This window comes from Ipomoea nil, unplaced genomic scaffold (assembly GCF_001879475.1).
Source record: "Ipomoea nil cultivar Tokyo-kokei standard unplaced genomic scaffold, Asagao_1.1 scaffold1416, whole genome shotgun sequence".
In the NCBI taxonomy this organism is placed as follows: Eukaryota; Viridiplantae; Streptophyta; class Magnoliopsida; order Solanales; family Convolvulaceae; genus Ipomoea; species Ipomoea nil.
The window spans coordinates 3,140,469-3,150,891 of record NW_017617844.1 but is presented as its reverse complement, the minus strand read 5'-3'; the positions used below and the strand labels follow the sequence as shown (position 1 = coordinate 3,150,891).

General features: G+C 38.2%; 1 protein-coding gene across 1 annotated transcript; it reads left to right on the top strand.

Moving 5' to 3' along the window:
- Positions 1-3,204: 3,204 nt before the first annotated feature.
- On the top strand, positions 3,205-8,238 carry LOC109187045 (WAT1-related protein At2g39510-like). The gene is made up of 7 exons (XM_019337197.1): positions 3,205-3,469; positions 3,974-4,036; positions 4,120-4,236; positions 5,826-6,066; positions 6,947-7,108; positions 7,210-7,361; positions 7,838-8,238. Exons 1-7 carry the CDS (start codon positions 3,270-3,272, stop codon positions 8,001-8,003), a joined length of 1,101 nt encoding a protein of 366 aa, XP_019192742.1. The 5' UTR covers positions 3,205-3,269; the 3' UTR covers positions 8,004-8,238.
- The last annotated feature ends 2,185 nt before the right edge of the window (positions 8,239-10,423 follow it).

Genomic DNA, 10,423 nt, shown 5'->3' with positions numbered 1-10,423 from the left:
TGGATCAGATACTGACTCATGTTCTTCAGCTATAAAGGCAATATTTTTCTTCTTTTTAGTGCGGTTAGAGAGTATTTCCATCTCATAGGTTTGCAAGTTTCCCATTAATTGTGCTACTGTTTTGTTCTCCGACCCGTCATGTTCTTGAATTGCCGTGACCTTCATTCTAAATCGTGGAGGCAGTGAGCGCAAGATCTTGTTGACAAGTTTAGGTTGAGAGAAAGGTTCGCCTAGAACGATTGCATGTTTTGCTAGTTCCTGAACACGGGCATGCAAATCAACTATTGATTCGTCTTTTGTCATTTTTAGATCTTCAAAGTCAGATTTGGACTGCTTGACTGAGTTAGTTCCTTCATAGGTAGTTTCCAAAATCTCCCATGCGTCTTTGGCAGAGTCACAACTTGTAATAAGGGTAAACTGACTCTCATGCATTAAGGAATAAATAATATCTAAGGCTTTATTGTTGTAGTTCGCAGTAGTCATCTCAGCATTTGTCCATTCTGTTTCTGGTTTGAGAATTGGAGGGGCTCCTGAAGTGGCTCCATCTTTGGTAAGATGAGTCTACCCAATGAGAACTGCCCTCCAGATCATCTCCCCATGAGCTCATAGGTGCATTTTGGTACGAGCCTTCCAGAGCGCATAGTTGTCACCAATTAATTCAAAAGGTGCTCTATGTCGTTCCATTCTGCAAAACTCAATGCACAGTAAGTCAAAGAAGATCGACCAGAAAAGTAGAATCAAGAACAAAAACCGAGATCTTGATTTCAAGAAACACGAGTAAGCCATATCGGTTAGACTAATATTTTAAGTCCCCAGGCTCTTTGATACCAATTGAAAAAGCTTGTGGATATTGAATGCAAGAGATACCCTAAAGGTTCCTACTAAATTTTAATTCAATTATTAAGCTGGACTAGCTCCAGGGTCTACTCCAGACAGAATAAAGAAATTAATTATAAAAGCAATAAATGGAACCGTGCACCAGGAAATGTTCACATAGTTCAGAGCCTCACTCCTACGTCTGCGAGGCCACTCACGTCAGCCCAATCCACTAGATGATCAACAAGGAGTACAAGGGGGAGTACATTACACACTAAAGCATAAACTACACTACTCAAGGGCCCTACTCCAGCATCACCAAAGACTTGACGTGCATGTTATCTTCATCACAACTTGAACCAGTTGAGAAACCTTCAACACGTGAATATATTGAAAGAAAAACCAGTGGAGGATTTGAGAAATGATATGTAGAATTTTAATCCTTGAATCTTCAAATTAATAAGAATCCCAAAGTAGTAATTTATATGAATAAATTGGTAACTTCTTGGTCTGAAAATATGCAGCTCCAACTCCTCAAAATAAGCTACAACCCCTAATTTAAAATACCATGGAAGTAGGGTCTTGACCAAAATAAATGTTTGAATAAGCCTCACATTTCCTGGACTGCATCTTGGCGCTGATCCTGGACTGCATCCTGGCGCTGATCTAGACTCAACCTGACACAGTCACTGGACTAGGTCTAGAACCTAACAGCTAACCATTTTGACAACTAATTTAAGCCAACTTAAGTGGGTTTTAAATGTGTAACATTTTACACTTGCAATCTCCTCCTTTGGCAATTAGTTGACAAAATATACTTACAAATATACTAGTAGGCTTTTAAAGAAAAAATAGATAATATTTATTAACCAAAACAGCCACTAAGTATATTTGCTTACAATGGGTAGGAAAGACGATATACTCCCCCTCAACTTGAAAAAGCTAACTCGGAACATATTTTATCTGCGTGAACACCAGAGACCTTGGGTTCTAAAAGGCAGAGAATCACAAGATTATAAGCACGAAGGTAATGGTCAAGGGTGCGGCGAAAGGGGCGTGTGGCCGCACCTTGGCAATTCCAGACTAGAATAATCATAAGAAACAAATGGGGAGATGAAAAGCTCAGTTGAGCCTGCGGGACTCCGCAACCATGCCAATCTGGCTTGAAACACTAGCATCTCCATCCATTGCGTCCTTATTAGGTGTGACGCAATCAAAGAAATCCATCCCATCAATGCGAGAGTTGGGAGCCACCGGAGAAAAAAACCGGGGTCTTTGGGACGATGGTGGACCACCATTCTTGAGGTGACTCCTCCTCTTGTTGAGCCTCTAACCACAAGGTGAGTTTCCTCTGCGGTTGCTCTATGAGGAGTCTGTCCTCTGCTACCTCTACCTCTAGTATTACTAATAGAACCCTCTTGATCGTTCAAGGTGTTCTTGAACTTCCGATGACCGTTGCCTAGTTTCCGATGGTGAAGCTACTGGGAGCATTTTCTCTATCTACATGATTTTTTATTTATTTGAAAAATATTAATATTTTGAGTATTTATTTGCACTATTTAAATTTGATAAATAATATAATTATTGAATATATGTTACTATCCGTGAATCGCACGGGTGCCATACTAGTTGCACTATAATGGATTGTAAAAAAAAGTTTAGAAAAATGTTATTTTTCCTTAATATTTCACCACATAATGTGACTTATAATTATTGAGTGCTCATAAATGGGATGATTATTCCACTATATTTAAAAATAAAATTAATTGTTCAATTAAAAAATACCATTTAAAAGAAGAGTGTTGAAAGAAAATTTATGAAGGGGTGAGTAATATTAGGCAAATAGCCTAATATTGCAACTGCCCACAATATATTGATGTGAAGTGTGCTCACAATATTCAGTTATTCACATTGAGAACTTTGGCAATGCATGGCTTTCACGTTTGTATGTTGTCACAATTCACAACTCACATGGTATAGAAAGTACGTGTTCCTAAGTGACAGATACTTTTTTATTATCTAAAACAGAATAAGTTAGCCTGCACGGGTAGTTTAATTGATTCTTAAGTGATAAAATGTGGACAAGGATACACAATTAAATCTTGACAGCGGTGGTGTAGGGGGCGGGTCTCACCCTCTTGTGGACACCAAGCATTGACCCTCCCACTTAATGGGTCCTGGAATTATTGTGAATTTAATTATTAATTTAAAAACTCTTGAGAAAGTACGTGTTTTGTCATTGTTGAAATCTTATCGGGCACTAATTAATAAAATTATCTTAATTGTTTGGTTGAAGACATGCATATGTCATTAAACAAATTAACTTTGAAAAAAAAAGATTATTAAATTGAAAAACCTATATATATGAGCTAGCTAGGGAGGAGGAGTCATCAACCATTATATTCTAAGTCCAGAACCAAAGCAGAAGTGCAAATTAAAAGTCCAGCCAGAAGATGGGAAGAGAGAGTTTAGCTAAGTTCTCAACAATGGCAAAGTCATATTTGGCTGTCATCTTCTTGCAGTTTGGATATGCAGGCTTGGCTATCATCGCCAAATCTGCTCTCAATAAAGGCATGAGCCACTACACTTTCGCTGTCTATCGCAACATCACCGCCGCTCTCATCATTGCTCCTTTAGCCATTTTCTTCGAAAGGTACCTCATCATCTTCTTCATGTCTATACTTATTAAAAGAAGAAGAAGAATATATATATATTTGGATTCGGACAAGGCTTCAGGTGCTAACGTGGGGATGCACAATCAAATAATTATCAATGCACGATAAAGCATTTTCAAATACACTACACTAGCTGATTGTCAACCTTTGATATGCACGGTCAAGCATTTCCAAATGTGAGAATCAAAACAAGCATTTCTAAATCAAAATAGCACCGTCAAATATTTACAAATCCACTGTCAAATATTTTTAAATGCGTGCACTAGAGTTGACGATCAATGAGAATCAGGAAGTTCACGGTGCATTTGTAGATGTTTTACACTGTGCGTCTGTGCATCTGCACAATCACACATGAAACCTTGTTCGCACGTGATCCCACTCTTATATTTATATATATTTATATATAAGCATAAAGTTTTAGTGATTTAATTAGTATAATAATATGCATGCGAAGTACATGTGTCATTGTTTTTTTTATGCAGGAACGTTAGGCCTAAGATGACAATTTCCATTTTCTTGAAGATAATGGTCCTTGGTCTGCTAGAGTATGTGTTTTTATTATCAATTAGTTTATCCCTATACTATGTACCTTATTATGAGAAATGAAATTATTATCATATGCATGCAGGCCTGTTATCGACCAGAACTTGTATTACACAGGGATGAATTACACAACGGCAACTTTTACCACGGCCTTGGGCAATGTTATTCCAGGCATTACTTTTATTTTGGCATGGATTCTTAGGTACATTTTTTATTGATAATGCACCGTACGTCCGTACCAATAATAATTACTTTCAACCTAGCTTGCTATTACAATAACCTCAAAACTTTTATATAAAATTGACTAGAAGCTCTCAAGAAATGACTATAATTATCTACTATACTTGAAAATGATTTTGTTGAGATTCAAATTTCTCTAGTCATTAAGGGAATCCCATTAAGGAATTCATGCACAAATTTTTTAAAAAAGTAGATGATTTGGAAGAAAGAGAAAGGAGAAAGAAGATGTGAGGTTGTTCCGTTATAATGGGAATTTTGCAGGGATAATGGGTCCCACCTTGTGGAAGAGAGTTGCGCCTCACGTGCATGAGGCGCAACTCTCACGCCTAGGTGAGCGTGTAATTCTAATATTTCTTTTTTTATTTTTTTTTTAATTTCAGATTTTAATTTTTTTTTCTCTCTCTCTTATTCTCTCTTTCCTAATCACACCTGTAAAATCTTTTCAAAATCTTCACACTATTGTAGATGCCATAAGTCAAGAAGTTAATTAATGACAAGTATCATTTAAAATTGTTCATTTTAATGCAAATGTTATAAGGCGCGCGCGCACACACACACACACACACACACACACACACACACACACACACACACACACATATATATATATATATATATATATATAGTGGTTCAAATAAAAATAACTCCTTGTAAAAAGTAAGGATTGATCTCAGTCACTTATTCACTCTTCAAGTTTATCAATGGTTAATAGTTTTAGTAAAAAGACACGGATCAATTTTATAATTATTATAAATTTTTAAATTTATAATATTAATAAAATTGACATGTCCCTTTTACCCTTATTTTGATATATATATATATATATATATATATATATATATATATATATCATTTTCGGGAAAAAAAATGAAATGGGTAATTGGGGAATCATTCAAAGCATTCCTTATAATTTGGGTAGTGAGACACATGTCTTAGCTTCCTTTTTCTTCTCTCTTCCTTGGCTGATAATGTTGGCTCACTCACTATATAAACATTATTAAGGTTTGAGAAGAAACACACTCAAAAAGCTTCTTCCTTCTTTCTCGTACGAGAATTAATATATATATTATATAATATATATATATATATATATATATATATATATATATTATTTCATGTCTGCCTATTAAAGTTTGAGCAATAGTGAGGTTCGTCTACGTGATTGCTAGTGCAAGCTATCCGTAGTAGGTCTGTGTAGCCTGTTGAAAGCGTGCCAGGGTTTTAACTGCACCGTTACCGGGCAAATAACGCTTTTAAGGTAGTGTTATTATAACACGGCACAGATTTTCTTTCAACCATACACCAATAGTGTCCGTGCTTCTTAAAAGGCTTCCAGATCGCGCGTTGACGTTGCAATTTTCCCCAACAAATTGCATATCAAATGTCTAGACACAACAATAATATCCTTGAAAGAGCTATCCTCGGAAAGGGTTTGATCGAAACTTGAACTGTATATATTAGTTTTATCCCGTGGATGCGATACTAGTGTAGTATAAAAAAAAGAAAAATATTGTGATGTTGAGAAGTTGCTGAAGGGTTTTTAATATGCAGGCTTGAGAAAGTGGAGGTGAGGAAATTGCATAGCCAGGCAAAGATTTTGGGAACAGCAGTGACTCTTGGGGGTGCCATGATTATGACTCTTGTTAGAGGACCAAACATTGGATTACCTTGGACCAAACACACACAACATGTCCAAACTGAAACTGCTTTACATTCTCAGCAAGATCTTGTCAAAGGTGCTGTCATGATCATAGCTGGTTGCTTTTGCTGGGCCAGCTTCTACATTCTTCAGGTTATACATTATTTTATATTACTCTAAATATAATTACACAAAAAAAAATGCATATGTTTTATTTGTCAAAGTATGAGGTGTCCCAATTGTTATATCGTGCATCAGAGCGCACAATACATTGTGGACCTTAAAAAATTCTTCTTCTCCAAAATCTTTTCATTCTAGTAACGAATTCTCTATAATAACTCGTAAATCTAGATCGGCTAATTGTTCTCGGATAGCACCCACACCCGTAGAAATTTCTCGATTGCGAAATGTATCGAAATCTTAGGTAATAAAAAAAAGTGGGATGTTGTATTTCCAAGATTGGATTTCATATTCGAATAAGTCCCATAATCGTAAAAAAGTGAGTTTTTTAGTTATGGGCCTAGCAAAAGAAATAGTTATGGGCCTAGCAAAAGAAAAATTGGGATAGGATTCTATAGGAGCTCCCCCTTGGAAATCGGACGTGAATGTAACGAGATTGGACGGACGGACGGAACGGTATCCGTCGCGCCAACTCTTCACAAACTTATAGAAACCGCGTCGTTACGATATAATTTGCCAAGGTGTCCTAAGCAGGTCCTAACTGTAGGAGGCACCTTTAAGCCCGTGTTATACGCACTGGCCCGGCCCAACCCAATTAAGAGGTGTCCTGAGCATGCTCTAACTGTAGGAGACACTTTTAAGCTCGTACCATATTCAGACTAATCCCTATTTGCACTGGCCAGCCCAATTAAGGGCTAAAGTGCTGGCTAGATTGATTTTTCCATACGAGGGGGTTCAAACTCCCAACCTCTCTTAAGGGATGAGGGTGCACGGCCACTCACGCCAACTGCAAGCTAGTTAAATGCATATGTTTTTGAATGCAGCTAACTTATTAATTTGTTTTCCTTAACAGGCAATTACATTGAAATCATACCCTGCTGGACTATCGCTTACTAGTTTGATATGCAGTGCGGGATCATTGCAGGCCTCTGTGGTAGCCTTAGTGGCTGAGAGGAAAAATCCTGCGGCCTGGGCATTACACTGGGACAATAAACTCTTAGCTTACATTTATAGTGTAAGAAAAAATCTTGGTTTTTTTTTTTTTTACACACAAAACTAATATAATGTTCATGGTTTCTCCGAGAGATTTAAATGATTTTAAGGATTTATTTGCAGGGAGTAATTTGTTCGGGAATCGCTTATTACCTGTCAGGTGTAATCATGGAGGACAAAGGACCAGTTTTTGTCACTTCCTTTAATCCATTAAGCATGATTATCGTCGCAATTATGGGATCATTTATGTTAGCTGAACAGTTGGACTTGGGAAAGTATGTCATTTAAGTAATTCTTCCCCAAAATTTGAATCCCCAACCCCAAAACCCCCCACGATCCGATCCGACAGAGTATTTGAGATAATGTAAATCAAGTTTTAATTCTTCTCCTTCTTTCCTAAAAAGGTTGAATCCCCAACCTTAAGGGCCTCCACACTCCAGCCGGCATAGCATTTGGGAGGATCTAAATCACGGTGACTCAATGACTCTGTAGATAAGACCACATGTCGGTGCGCACAAGGGATCCGCCCACTTTGGGCATAATCCCGCACTGCCGTCGCCGAGGCGTTTGAACCTGGATCTCTTCTCCCAAATACTACCTACTGAGCTATTGAGCTAATCCGTGCGGACAAAAAAGAATTAAACCCTTCACTTATGACCTTAAATCCCTTCTACTTATGATTAACTAGATTTTTTTTTTATAAAAAATACATTTTTTCCACCATTGTCTTATTTGATTTAATCATATATAGGGTTTTGGGAGCCGGCGTGATTGTTGTTGGACTATACATGGTAATATGGGGCAAGAAACAAGATGAAGTTCCCCCGGAATCAACCGGCAATCAGATAGCTCTGCCGTCGACATTAGTTAAATCCTCAGATACCCTTAGAGGAGTGGCCGGAGATGAAGCAGTTTAGTTTATGAAATGCCAAGAAAATTGAAGCATAAATTAATAAATAAATAGGTTTTCTATAAATTAATAAATAAATAGGTTTTCTACGAGATTGGATTTCCATCACTAATACAGAATAGCTAATCCGCAACTGTTGTAAAAGACTTTTCGCAATTGTTATGCAACTATGATGCATCATGTAAGAAATCTCTGCTTCTATGTCTCTTAGCTTTACTTTTAATCAGTTTTAGTTTTTTCAGTGTTGTGCTATGAGGCTGGAATGTCACAGACAGTATTCTGTATTTTATATAGCTGGACGAATGGTTTAGATAGTAGAATGTATCTGCGTCGTGTTATTACAAACACTCCCTTAAAAACATTTGCGACCAAGGAATCGCTTGTTTTCGACAAGGAACACAGATACGCAGAGATGAAAAATCTGCTTACACAGCTCAGGCGTAAGTCCTCTATTCAGGTATATTTAATGGAGTTGGAAGAGACAAGTTATATACTGATAGCTATAACTGCCTCTTCCTTTTCAGCCATCCAGAAGAGCTACAGAATAGGAGAAGAAGAGGGATCCATGTTGCACGTTCAAAGAGGGATCCATAAGAATAGGGATTAAAAATATAAGGCGAGAGCAAAACTTTGACCCCACCCCACCGCGACGCGCGTGCGAACCGAACCGAACCGAACCGAACCGAGCCGAGCGGGCGGCGGCGGCGACGGCGCGCGAGATCTCCCCTTGTTCCCTCTCCATAACACTTCAAACCTTAGGAAAGGAGTTGGTGTTTAAATAGTGAGAAAAGGTAAGCTAGTCTTTCAATGTGGGACAAAGGGCAAAACTAAATATGCCTCTTAAATGCTCCCAACAATCCCCCACACATTTAAGGTGGCAAGACTATACCCGACCAAGCCTGAGAATTACAGGAGCTAATTTCCATATCAGTGTGTATTACTTGAACTGACATGTAGTGGAATTAAGTAACTTTTTCCCGAGAGTGAACGGAATCTTGAACTCATCGGTTAATCGAGTTTTGAACTTAACTGCACTCATTAGCTCTGTAATAAGTCCCTGTTCTGTCTATCTCTATATAGACTTATAATCTGTCAAGTCTATCTCAGCATAGACCACCCATTTTAGGCTACAGATTCAGTACTGTTCTCAACAGCCATTTGGTGTAAGTCTTTCCGTGATTTTCCCTCACAGGTGGTTGATCACGAATTTCTTACCTCATTGGGTTTTAAACCCATTTCCCTTGAAGTTTCAAGGACGGTCTTCCGATTCAGACCAATTGTAAAAGGGTCTGCAATGTTCTTTTCAGACCTCACAAATTCCATTGTGATTACCCCATTTAGAATTAGTTGCCTTACAGACTCATGTCTGACTCTTATGTGTCTTCTTTTGCCATTATAGACACTATTCTGTGCAACACAGATGGCAGTTTGTGAATCACAATGTATAGGAACAGCAGGTGCTGGACACCCCCACAATAGCACGTCTGCCAGTAGGTTTCTTAGCCACTCTGCTTCCTGGCTTGCTAGATCTAGAGCTATGAATTCAGCTTCCATAGTTGATCTAGCAATGCACGATTGTTTTGTTGATTTCCAGGATACAGCGGCTCCACACATAGTGAATACATATCCACTAGTTGAGCTTGCATCATCACTTCCGTTTACCCAATTCGCATCACAATACCCTTCTAGCACGGCTGGCGACCCCTTGTAGTTGAGGCCCCAGTCCACTGTGCCTTTAAGGTACCGCAGTACCCGTTTTAGTGCATCCCAATGTGGAGCACTCGGGTTGTGCGTGTAGCGACTGAGTTTGTTCACAGCATATGCAATGTCGGGTCTAGTATAATTCATTAGAAACATTAGACTCCCGATTATCTTTGCATATTCTTCTTGTGACACACTAGCCTCTACGTTTTTTGACAGTTTTACACTAGGATCAAAAGGGGTCTTGGCCGGAGTGACCTCATAACTGGAAAACTTCTTCAAAAGTTTCTCCGTATAATGACCTTGGGATAAGAGATAACCCTTCTTGGTTTTTGTGATTTTTATCCCAAGTATCACATCGGCTTCCCCTAGATCTTTCATGTCAAAATTCTCACATAGAGTTCTTTTAGTTTCATCTATAGCCTCGATGTTAGAGCTAAAGATTAACATATCATCTACATAGAGACAAATAATCACAATGCTAGACTTTACCTCTTTAGTATATAAGCAGGCATCAGATCGGTTCGTTGTATAACCCAGGTCTATTAAAGTTTTATGAAACTTCTCATACCATTGTTTTGGAGCTTGTTTCAAGCCATATAGAGATCTTTTAAGTCTGCATACTTTCCCCTCTTGACCCGGATCTACGCATCCGGGAGGTTGCTCAATGTAGATTTCTTCTTCCAGTTCACCATTCAGAAATGCTGTTTTAACATCCATTTGGTG